We start from the raw sequence: 13037 nt of genomic DNA, 5'->3' as shown, positions 1-13037 counted from the left end.
TATTGGAGAAGACTCTTGAGAGTCCCTCAGGCTGCAAGGAGACCCAACCAGTCTATCCTAAATGAGATCAGTCCTGGGTGTTCATTGGAAGGACTGATATTGAGGCTGAAACTCCAATACTTTGGCCACCTGATGTGAAGAACTGACTCATTTGAAAAGACCGTGATGCTGGGAAAGATTGAAGGCAGAGGAGAAGGGGACGACAGAGGATGAGATGGTTGGATGGTATCACCGACTCAATGCACATGAGTTTGGGTAAACTCAGGGAGTTGGTGATGGACAGGGAGGCCTAGCATGCTGCAGTCTCTGGGGTTGCAAAGAGTCAGACATGACTGAACGACTGAACTGAACTGAACTGAACTGAGGGTATGGAGAAACCAAAGCTTTTGTAAATTGCTGGTAAGAATGCAACACGGTGCAGCTATTGTGGAAAAGGTGGCAATTCCTTAAAACTTAAAGAATTGCCACATAACCCAGCAAATTCAAAATAATTTAAAATTTGAAAACAAAAACTCAGACACTTGTACACCAGTGTTTGTAGTAGCATTATTCACAATAGCCAAAAGGTGGGAACAACTCAAATGTCTCTCAACAGAAGAATGGATAAACAAAATGTGGTATATTCATATGAAGTGAAGTGAAAGTCTCTCAGTCGTGTCTGACTCTTTGTGACCCCTTGGCAATACAGTCCATGGAATTCTCCAGGCCAGAATACTGGAGTGAGTAGCCTTTCCCTTCTCTAGGGTATCTTCCCAATCCAGGGATCAAACCCAGGTCTCCCGCATTGCAGGTGGATTCTATATCAGCTGAGCCACAGAGGAAGCTGAAGAATACTGGAGTGGATAGCTTATCCCTTCTCCAGTGGATCTTCCTGACCCAGGAATTGAACCAGGGTCTCCTTCATTGCAGGTGGATAGTTTACCATCTGAGTTTTCAGGGAACCCTATAATAGAATATTATTTAGCCATAAAAAGAATGAAGTTCTGATACATGTTACAACATGGATAAACCTTGAAGACATTATATTAAGTTAAATAAGCCAGACACAAAAGGAGAAATACTGTATGATTCCACTTACATAGAACATCTAGAATAGCAAAGTCACAGAACTAGAAAGCAGATTAGATGGTATGACGGGTTGGGGGAAGGGGGAATGAAGAGTTACTGCTTAACAGGTACAGTTTCTCTTTCTGGTGATTAAAAATTTTGGGAATAGATAGTGGTGATGATTGCAAAATACTGTGAATTTAATTCCACCAAAATGTACAATGAAAAATAAATGGTGTTATATGTTGCATGTATTTTACCACAAAGTAAAAAGAAAAAATCACATTTTCAACATTACCCACCACATTTTATAGCCCTTATAATATTCATAAATCTAACTATAGTACAGTCCAGGTGTCTCTCTAATATAGACACTATATTATATACAAAAGCTGAGTATCTGCCCCTGATGATGTCTTTGACTAAGAGTCCACTGTTTGCTCTGGGATCCAAAATTTACGTGTTGGCTTCTGAATTTAGGTTTTCTGTCCTTTCTGACGAGGAATCCTCACTGAATGTTGACTCAAAAAGAACAAGAACAGACTTCTTGAAAACTTTTCTAAAGTTCTCCCCAATAAAGAGGTAGAGTGTGGGAGAAAACACAGTATTGAAGGTAGTAGTTACCACTGTGAGTAAGAGAGTCAACTGGAAAAACAGAGATCTGTTTTCAGTGAGAAGTAAGCCTTGGTATACATGATAGGGCATCCAACATACAAAGAAGGAGACAATCGCTGTCATCATGACTTTGAAGGGCTTGCTGGATTTCAACAGTCCCCTCTCTTTCATCTTTTTGGCTACTCTTTCATAACAAAAGGTGATGATGAGGAAAGGCAGAAGGAAGCCCAGCAAGAAGCGGCTGCTGAAACAGGCTACGTGAATCCATTTCCTTAATGTTTGCATCTTTTTGCTGTCCCAGTTAGTAGACACAGCATAGTTGTTTTGGCAGGTCACCCTTCCTTTATGGTCATCATATGTCTCCCTGAAAACCACATAGGGCATGCCAAGGGCAGCAGCAAAGATCCAGAATCCCAGGATGATGCTGGAAGCCCAGCGTGGGGTTCGATGCAGTTGTGACCACACTGGGTGAAAAGTGAGAAGGTAACGATCAACACTGATGGCCGAGATGAAGAAGACAGAGGCGAACATTGCTGCATACAAAATGCTGTTGAAGATCTTGCACGTGGCCCTTCCAAAGCTCCAGTGATTGTCTTGAAGGTGAGAGATGGCCAAAAATGGCAAAAATAATATTGAAATAAAATAGGAGAGAATGAGATGAAAATATAAGAGAGTATTGACAGTCTTTTTCATTTTGAATTTTAGTACCCATAGATAGAGACCATTGGTGATCGTGCCAATTAAAAATGACATAAACAAAAGAACTACAACAATCACTGTTGAGGCAGAAGTTGAGATGTGAGTTCTGTTTCTTATTAAAGTAGAGCCATTGGGCAGGTAATCAGTAGAGTTGGTCAGGTCCATAATTGGAATGAGAAACTGGAAATGACAACAAAAAAGAAGCAAAGGACATGATTAAACATGGAAATTAAAATAGTAATTTTTGCATATTAATATTCAAAATGGCAGTGTTTTTAAAATGACAATATTTCTGCAATAATACAAATTAGATATTTTTCTTTATTTTTGTATGAGGAATTAGGATCAGATTAATTTGAGCACCAAATATAGAAACACTATAGATGCAATGAATTAATGTGAAACAGAAATAACATTTGGAATATTTTTTCTTTGATAAGTGATTTAGGTAGCTAAAAGTATTCTAATTAGGTATTAGCCAGAAGTCTGGCCCTTCTTGATGGGCACAGGTTCTTGAATAAGGCAGTGTAGAAACAGTTTTACTTGACTAGGACTTGGTTAGGGTAGTGTTGATAATGAAACTGAATAACAAATATAACAATGGCTGCACATTAGTAATCATGTTGGAGCTATAGTTAGACTTCTCCCATGAGCTAATTATATATAATAAATGTTATTAGCTATTAATAGTATTTAACACTCAGTTCATATGGGAGCTCTCTGGCACTGTGAGATCATGAAGGGCCTTCCAAAATCAATGAAAGAGGAGGGTGTATTGTAGAACCTCATAGCTGCTCTTTCTTTCTTGGAGAGGAGAGAGAAGTCAAGGAACTTATATTTATTCAATACTTGTTGTATGCAAGGAGCTTTATATAAAAATAGTTTTTTTTTCCCCATATAAAGGCAAATATTTAAACAGAGGAGAAAATGAAGGAGGGGTTTAATTTCTTATTCATCAACATCTCCCACCATACCTCCACTGTGGCAGGTGGGGAGCCCTACCAGTGTTTTGTTATTTCTTTGAAAATTGGAAATTCATGTATAGTGTTTTTTTAATTAAAAAAACTTTATTGCAGTATAGTTGATTTACAATGTTGTGTTAGTTTAAAGAGTAGAGCAAAGTGAATCAGTTATATATTTATACACATATCCACTCTTTTTTATATATTCTTTTCCCATATAGGCCATTACAGAGTATGGGGGACAGTTACCTGTGCTATGCAGCTGTTTCTTATTTTTATCTATTTTTTTATATAGTAGTGTGTATATATCAGTCCCAATCTTCCAGTTTATGCCTCTTCCCTTTTGTCTCCTGCTAACCATAAGTTTGTTTTCTACATGTGTGACTCTACTTCTGTTTTGTAAATAAATTCATTTGTATCCTCATTTTTTTTAGATTCCACATATAAGAAATACTATATGATATTTGTCTTTCTGTGTCTGACTTTCTTCACTCAGTATGACAATCTCTAGGTCTATCCACATGTGTAGTATTTTAATGGTGTTCCATGAAACAGAGTCTTTGATGATTCAGAATATCCTATTTCTTGAATAAATGCCCCTATAGTATTGAAAATATAGACCTGAGAATATTTTAAAAAATAGCTATTATAATAGAATCATATCAACTAATTGGTTTTTGATAAATTGGGGTAAAGCAGTAGAAATTACTAACAACTTTTTTTCACTAAACAAAAACATTCTAAGAATACAGAGAGAGAAGAAATAGCATAATTGCTGTTAAAATCACAACTGCCTTAAGTTAATTCTGCCTGCTAAGGGAGTTGCACGATTTTCCCTGCCAAATAGAAAAGTGATCCTGTCGGGAAGATACGTTGGTAGTCTGCTTTGGGTATAAAAAGTGAAGTCTTGGGACATGGCATGGATGAGCAATGGTGAGTGAAAGAGTTGGAGCCCTAGGAAGAGGCTGGGTAAAGGTCCTGGGACTATGAGAAGAGGGAGGAGGAGTGAGGATGTTCTCCAGAGAGGGGCCACGTGAAAACACAGCAGGAGGGCAGGAGGCTTACAGAGGAGGAAGGGCCAATGAGATATTCTGAGAAGCAGAGATGACACAGGGGATTTAAAGTGAGGAATGTCTTAATATTTAATTTTAATCCACTTGCTATGCTTTGGCATGGTGTCATGTCTCCCTTATCCTCAGTAATCACAACTTTCTTGTGTTGGTGGTTGCTCTGGGGAGTGGAAATAAAAGAGCTGTGTTTTCCCTGTTTGGGAAGGAGTAGGACAAAGAGAAGAGACCGGTGGTGGGAGATGAGTTGTTAATGAGATGATGAATGTGGTGGAAACTAGACAGATAGTGGGGCATATGTAGACAAGGAGAAACAAAATCCTATGGAGGGTTTCCGATATTGTGTGTGTAGACCTATGTGTATCTATTTGTGTGTGGTGTGTATGTGTGTACCTGTGTGTCTGTGTGCCTGTGGTCTGTCTTTATATTTGTGGTGCATTTGTGTGTATGTGTGTGCATACATGGTGTGTGTGTCTCTAATGGTGTGTGTTTGAATTCCTGGGAGGATGTGTGTGGAGCTGTGTGTGTGTGTGTATGTGTATGTATCTGTGATCTGAGCGTGTGTGGCATATTCTTGTGGTCTCTGTGGTATCAGCAGTCTGTGTGTGTATTTATCTGTGTAGTGTGTATATGTTTAGTGTTTGTCTGGTTGTGTGTATGATAGCTCTGTATGTGCATATGAGAAACTGAATTATAGAGAAGGTTTTATTAAAAATTGTGTGGCTGGGCTCCGTCTAGAAGGGTGACTGAAAGTAATGTAGGACTTGAGGAAAATCAACATTGGTAGTGATTCTGAAGAGCATGTAAAGTTTCCTGCGGCTGCTACTGCTGTTAAGTCGCTTCAGTCGTGTCCGACTCTGTGCCACGCCATAGACAGAAGCCCAGCAGGCTCCCCCGTCCCTGGGATTCTCCAGGCAAGAATACTGGAGTGGGTTGCCATTTCCCTCTCCAATGCATGAAAGTGAAAAGTGAAAGTGAAGTCACTCAGTCATGTCCGACTCTTCACAACCCCATGGACTGCAGCCTACCAGGCTCCTCTGTCCATGGGACTTTGCAGGCAAGAGTCCTGGAGTGCGTTGCCATTGCCTTCTCCGATAAAGTTAGCCAGGAACCCTGATTTATTGCACAGGACCAGGAGATTTCTTCATCCTTAAACATCTTTTGAAATGGTTTTAAAGTAGTTACTTATAAATTGGGCCTTCCCAGGCGTCGCTAGTGGTAAAGAACTCGCCTGCGAATGCAGGATATGCAAAAGATGCAGGTTCAATCCCTGGGTCGGGAAAATCCTGTGGAAGAAGAAATGGCAACTCTCTCTAGCATTCTTGCTTGGAAAATTCCAAGGTTAGAGGATCCTGGTGGGCTACAGTCCATGGGACTGCAAAGAGTAGGGTGTGACTGAACACAGCACAGCACAGCATGGCATGGCACTTATAAACTAATGGGGCAGAACTGGGGCTCTGGCATCCCACTGAACTGGGTTTCAACCAGTTCTGTGATTTTGGACTCTTAACTCCAAGCCTGTTTCATCTTCTAAACCCCAGTGACTTCTTATGAGGACTAAGAGAGATAATATATTTGAATCACTTACCTCCCTTCATAGCATGTATTAAGCATTCAATAACTTTTTACCTGTTTGTTGAACTTTTTTTTGCCTCACTGTATGGCATGTGGAATCTTTTTTCCCTGACCAGGGATCAAACCCACACCCTCTGCAGTGGAAGCATGAATTCTTAACCACTGGACTGCCAGCGAAGTCCCCTCAACTTGTTATATTAAGGGTAGCTGGAGCCTCATTTCGCCCTTTTAATGTCATATTTCTTTTTCCCAAAGCCCAGCTACTAAATTCTAGAGTACCACTAGGGATTTCTGAAAAAATCTAAATTTTCATCTGTTGGGGCAAGGGCTGTCAGTGTTATTATGAAGCCTTACTATAGTGGTACCTTTGGCATAAGTGACTTTCAGGCAGACCCCACCTTAGCTTGGAAACATCAAGCTACTGTGGAGGAGGCGACCACAAGAATCTCTGGAATCTTCATCTGGAGTGAGCCTAGAGGATCTATTCAGATGATAGATCTAGGATAAACCTGCTATCTCAGGGAACCTTACCTTGAAGTTGTATCTTCACACCAGACAGTCTTGGGAGGGTCAAAGGGACTCTTTATCAGCAGTTTCCTCTCCAGGGACAGAGGCAAAAGTTAGTGACAATTTGCCTGCCTTTCATCTGCTTTTCTTCTTGCCTATGCTACTCCCCAGCCATGAACCTACTATTTAAATATTCAGCAAGACTTCCTCTTGCTGTTTCCACTTCCTTTTTCTGTGGAATGTATACTCTAAAGGTGTAGGCAGAGAGTTGAGTATTTCTTCAAATCATTTCTCCATTTTAAGGAAAAATTTTAAAAATTCCATAAACAATGTTATGCTATTCAGGTTACTCTATTTCAGTTCAGTTCAGTTCAGTCGCTCAGTCGTGTCTGACTCTTTGTGACCCCATGGACTGCAGCACTCCAGGCCTCCCTGTCCATCACCAACTCCCTGAGTTTACCCAGACTCATGTGCATTGAGTCAGTGATGCCATCCAACCATCTCATCCTCTGTCGTCCCCTTCTCCTCCCACCTTCAGTCTTTCCCAGCATCACGGTCTTTTCAAATGAGTCAGTTCTACACATCAGGTGGCCAAAGTATTGGAGTTTGACCTTCACCATCAGTCCTTCCAGTGAATATTCAAGACTGATTTCCTTTAGGGTGGACTGGTTGGATCTCCTTGCAGTCTAAGGGACTCTCAAGAGTCTTCTCCAACACCACAGTTCAAAAGCATTATTCTGTCTAACGATCATTGTTCCATTAACAAAGCTTGTTTCTGGTGTTAAAACACCAATTAAAAATCACCTTCTCAAAAAAAATTACCATCTCATATTTGGTCATCCCACCAGACACCTACTCTGCCTTGATTCTAGCTTGTTAATTAGCATATGGATGCATGATGTTGGGTATATAGGGAGGTGATAACTATTAAGCATGGAAAAGTTAGAATCTGAAAATGGTAGAATCTCCTGCTGAAGAGAGAGTGATCAGAAAGGAAAATTCAAATATCGAGTTCCACAGTAAAATGGAATGTATGATAACAGGCCAAAAATTAATATTGTTTAGTGACTGACAGGCAGAAAGATCTGCATTTGTACAGTTGTTGAGAATGGCTAGAAAGAACACAGAAGCGGTTACCATATCCAAGAAGACAATCGCATTATAAGAAAATCCTACAATGCATGTAATGTATTTATGACTGACTGAGCCCTACATTTTCTATTTGCTTCTCTTTAATCCACCTTTGAAATTTTTAGGATCAGCCTCTGTGCTGACCTCAGTGTCCTGATTTCTCTCCCGCTTGCTTTCCTCCTCATCTCTGCACTGCCAGTGGAGAAAAAACACATCAAAACTGCTGTGTGGCTTCAGCAGTGAAGCTCAGGAATCCATTATTTGTGTTAGAATTGTAAAGCCTTCATTGCTACTGTAGCCTTATGAAAAATGGACTTACATTTTAGTTCTTAACTTCATTTGAAGCTATGATCTTCAACCTAAGAACTGATCTTCTTTGCTTCAAGATAAGTTTTCAAACTTGCTAATCATGAGAAATGCTGGACTGGATGCAGCGCAAGCTGGAATCAAGATTGCCAGGAGAGACATCAATAACCTCAGATATGCAGATGATACCACCCTTATGGCAGAAAGTGAAGAAGAACTAAAGAGTCTCTTGATGAAAGTGAAAGAGGAGAGTGAAAAAGTTGGCTTAAAACTCAGCATTCAGAAAACTAAGATCATGGCATCTGGTCCCATCATTTCATGGCAAATAGATGGGAATCAATGGAAACAGTGGCAGACTTTATTTTTGGGGGCTCCAAAATCAATGCAAATGGTGACTGCAGCCATGAAGTTAAAAGACGCTTACTCTGTGGGAGAAAAGTTATGACGAACCTAGACAGCATACTAAAAACAGAGACATTACTTTGCCAACAAAAATCCATCTAGTCAAAGCTATGGTTTTTCCAGTAGTCATGTACGGATGGGAGAGTTGGACTATAAGAAAGCTGAGTGCCGAAGAATTGATGCTTTTTAACTGTGGTGTTGGAGAAGACTCTTGAGAGTCCCTTGGACTACAAGGAGGTCCAACCAGTCCATCCTAAAGGAAGTCAGTCCTGATTTTTCATTGGCAGGACTGATGCTGAAGCTGAAACTCCAATCCTTTGGCCACGTGATGCGAAAAACTGACTCATTTGAAAAGACCCTGATGCTGGGAAAGATTGAAGGCAGGAGGAGAAGGGGACGACAAAGGATGAGATGGTTTGATGGCATCACCGACTCAATGGACATAAGTTTGAGTAAACTCCGGGAGTTGTCAATGGACAAGGCAGCCTGGTGTGCTGCAGTCCATTGGGTCCAAAGAGTCGGACATGAATGAGCAACTGAATTGAACTGAACTGAACTGAACTGCCTTTTAAAAGGAATTTCTTGCTAGGTTTTCATACCCTGTGAGCTAATTCACAGATTTGGAACAACCTGAGATATTATTTGATCCACACCTACTAATTTTGAAGATTAGCAAAATGAGATTGAGAGAAGCTGAGTGATTCACAATAGGTTTCCACCAAAAAAAGAACTAAGGGCTCCTTCCACTGCCCTTTACTATTTCATTAGTACAAAAAGGAATTTGGGCCAGGTTCTTCCTCCTCCCCACTCCACTCTACATTTCCAAACTAAATATTTAGTAAAATTCATAAATAGTAAATATATTTGGGACTAGTGTTTAATTCCTTACCCCCACCCCCCACCAAAATTTTCACAAGGGCTAGTACCACTATTACATAGCCTAAAATTTCATTCTTCCATTACTCCCCTGTGAAACACTCTCATTAGTGAGAATTTTTTATCTAGTAGGTAATTACATCAATGATATTACCTCTGTTGAGAAAGATGCAAACTGTTTGAGGAAGGAACTTTTCTTCTGCGGCTTTGGTATGACTTCATTCATTTCACTTTTTATATTTCAAAATAAGTCTGGTGGTTTCAAGAGGAGGATTCATGGAAATGGAAACTGTTTTATGTTGTTTTGATGTGATCACAGTATGAAACAGAAATGCAAAAACAGATGGTGAAATGCTTGAAAGTCTATGAACTCATATATGTATATAATTTTAGAGCTGAAGGAGATCAAGCAGTTAACTTCATCTAATTCCTGGTGGTGTAGGTGAAGAGACTAAACTAAGATCCATCAAGATACTTAGAAACTTGTCCTAGATTCCATTATTAGTTAATAAAAGATTTAGGGAAGAAATAATGTACACTAAAAATACTGATGCACTACTTATAGGCACTATATTGATTGCACAAAACAATACAGGATAGAACACAAATCCATAGTTATAAATTCTAACTCTTTTACTTACCATATATATAAAACCTTCCTGAGTCTCAAGTTTCCTCATTTGTACGTGTGAAAAAAGAAAGAAAACTCCTCTCCTGAAGTATTCTTTTGAGAATTAATATGTTATTAAATATTATTAAGAATTATTAATAACAATTCTTTGATGCTATATATAAGGGGTTAGCACAGTACCTGGCACATGGTATGTTAAATACATGATCATTAATGTTAGTATATAAGCTGTATCAGAGAACACTGGCAAACCCAGTGGGCTGGAACAAATCCAGGCAGTGCAATTCAAGAAATATTTATTGAGTATCTAATGCATGCCAGAGAACGTTCAAGACTAGGGAAAGCAAATAATTAAAAAATATTGTCTTTTCCACATCCCAGCACAGTGGGAACAACAATACATCCAACCCAACCCATTAACCCAATGGTTTTCATTCTGACTGAAGTTAGAGTCATTTGGAGGTCTTTAAAAAAATGCAAAGTATTCCTGAGATTTAATTTGTTTATTTAATATTTATCATCAATTTTTTGTCACTGGGGTTATAGAATAAATAAGAAGAGTTTTGTTCTAGTGGAGCTTACATTCTAGTTGGGAGAGATGTACAATAAATCAACAATCAAATGTCAGCTAGCACCTACAGTATTATGCAGTGTTATTAATTAAGACATAGCAATGTGATGAGTGACTAAGTGATTAGCCAAATGGGGCTGCTGGGAAAAGTCTTTCAGTAGGTGACATTTAATGACTTTGGATGACCTAAAGGAGCCAAGTGTACAGGGATTAAGAGAAGACCATTACCCTGGACCTAACTCACTTCTTGCTCCATGTCTGTTTCCTCTTTTTTGACCCCTTTCTACTTTCTGTCTGCTCTTGCTCTCTGAATTAGGTCTCCCCATTTATTAGAATCTTTGGTTCATGACCTTTCAGCTTCATGTCATGATTTATGGCTGCTGTTCTTCTCCTTGACTGGGTCCTTGTTCTGATAGCATTCCTGGAAACAGAAATTCAGCCTTATTCAGGAAACTGTCTCTTGGGTTCATCTGCTCCTAGTCTTATTGGATAAGATCTACCACATCAGGCTCCAGATGCTCTCCATGTCTGGACAGCATTCCAGGAACTGCAGGTAGGATGTATCTTCAGGAGAGGCAGAATGTGAGGCTGGGAAGTTGGTCTGCATCTTGTTTATGGAAAGACTTGGATTCAGATTCAGTCTTGGAGGAAAAAGGTTTGGGTTTTGGAGCACAGGTGGGGAGATGGGCTTTTGACAGGATGATAGAATTGAGGCCTTGATAGACTTGCTTCTCTGCAAACTCAGACTCAGTGTAATCTGCTGAAAGTGAACAAAGGAAGGGTGATGGAAAATAGTGAAAATTTAGAATTTCCAATGGAAGTGATGAGACACATTTAAATTATTGAGCTATGATTAGGGTCTGTTTGAAATTAGGATCACTTATTTGTGGATTCCCCCTGGGAATGGGGAAAATTACCTCATTGTGAAGATTTAAAATTATCAACCGTCTACTCTGTTACATTTACTTTCAGCCTGGATGTAGAAGAAGCAGATTGTCAAAATATTCTTGGCTGATGGTTTCCATGCTAATACTACCAGAGCAGGGGGCCAACAGAGTTGAGAGTGCTGATAATATAGTAGAAGTGATATTTCTAGGAGTTTAGGAAGAATAGCAAAACCATTGTGAGTTTGACAGAGGGAGAGAAAGGGCGGGGTTGAGGGACTGGAGGTCTGGTGCAGGTATAGTCGTGTTTGTATGAATATAGACTGTGGTTGAAGTAGGATACTAGATTTTGCAATGTTCAAAGTGCAGAAGTTCTATTTTTTTAACAAAAGCTTTTGATTGAAGTATAGTTGATCTACAATGTTCTGTTTGATGGTAAGATCTCTAGAGTGTGGCAAAGGAACTCAGGTAGTAAAGTAATCATTGGAATCAACATCTAGAAACTTCAAACTAAGGTATCAGATAGTCCTTACCCTAAAAGCAGTGGAAATCACTGAAAGGTTTTAGGTAAGAAGTGATATGATTCTGGTGATAGTTTAAAAAGATAGTCTGGCTTTTAAGGTGGAGAATGGGTTGGTTAAAGATGAGTGTGGCAGTGGGAAAACTAATTATCTCGGTTTGTGTTCCATAGACAAGACGTAGACCCATAGACAAGGATTCTAAAGTAGGTGGTTTTTTCCTGAAAATGACCCCAGGAAACTCTGGCAAGGGATGAGGAAGAGAGGGAAGGGCAGGAGCAAATGAAGGGTGAACCATTAAACAAGGAACTGCACTGGGATCAGTCACTCAGTCGTGTCTGACTCTTGGCTGCCCTATGGAATGTAGATACGGTTGTGGGTAATTAATGCTTAATCCCACGGAGGAACTCTGGAAAATGGTGTAGAGCATATACCACTGGGTTACCCCAGCCAAGGGACAAGGAACTTGGGTGTTTATATACCAATTCCTGTCAATTTTTGGTTGATGGATGCTCCCAGAAGGTATTAATTTCTTGGTACTTCCTTTTTCACAGATGTGATAGAATGGGATCCTTTGATCAGAGAAAGTTTTGGGCTTAAAAGAAAGTGGATCCTGGCAGAGGAAATTTGGCCAGCAAGAACTGACACAGTAATAACAAGGAGTTATGGGTGGGCATCAGAGAGGTGCTGCTACATCTGTTTGAGACTATTCTGTTAGTTCAGGCAAGAGACAAAGGCAACTTGGACCAAGTAGTGGAGATGAAGATGGGGGTAAGTGAAAGGATTTAGTAGGTACAGATAAATGTATGTGCACGTGAGTTTCATGCTTTTCATTTTGTTAACCATGTTTGTAGATTTTATGTTTCTGATTCTCTTTTAAGGTAAACTGTAAGCTTGAGATGTCCCAAGAAGATAGGAATGAAGTTTAATATTCTCCTGATTTAGTATCCTAAAATTACTGAAAAGTGAAGGCAGTGCTGTCCAGTAGAAATATTATGCAAGTCACATTAAAATTATCCAGAAGTCAATTTAAAAAGTAAAAAGCAGTAGGTAGAATTCATTTTAATGATGTTATTTCATTTAACTCTATATATACGAATATTGTAATTTCAACATTTAATCAATACAAAATTACTGAAGTATTTGCATCCTTTTTTGAGGGTCTTTAAATTCTGATGTGTTCAGTTCAGTTGCTCAGTTATATCCGACTCTTTGCAACAGCATGGACCGCAGCATGCCAGGCTTC

The 13037-nt window shown here is 39.4% G+C and overlaps 1 protein-coding gene across 1 annotated transcript; it reads right to left on the bottom strand.

The window, feature by feature from the left end:
• Nucleotides 1-1350: 1350 nt before the first annotated feature.
• Nucleotides 1351-2526, bottom strand: GPR33 (G protein-coupled receptor 33). The gene has a single exon (XM_020876777.2). The coding sequence runs from the start codon at nucleotides 2524-2526 to the stop codon at nucleotides 1504-1506; it is 1023 nt and encodes a 340-aa protein (XP_020732436.2). The 3' UTR covers nucleotides 1351-1503.
• Between the last annotated feature and the right edge of the window lie 10511 nt (nucleotides 2527-13037).

Source organism: Odocoileus virginianus, chromosome 16, assembly GCF_023699985.2.
Source record: "Odocoileus virginianus isolate 20LAN1187 ecotype Illinois chromosome 16, Ovbor_1.2, whole genome shotgun sequence".
NCBI lineage: Eukaryota > Metazoa > Chordata > Mammalia > Artiodactyla > Cervidae > Odocoileus > Odocoileus virginianus.
The sequence above is the reverse complement of the archived record's forward strand: the minus strand, read 5'-3'. Positions and strand labels throughout refer to the sequence as shown.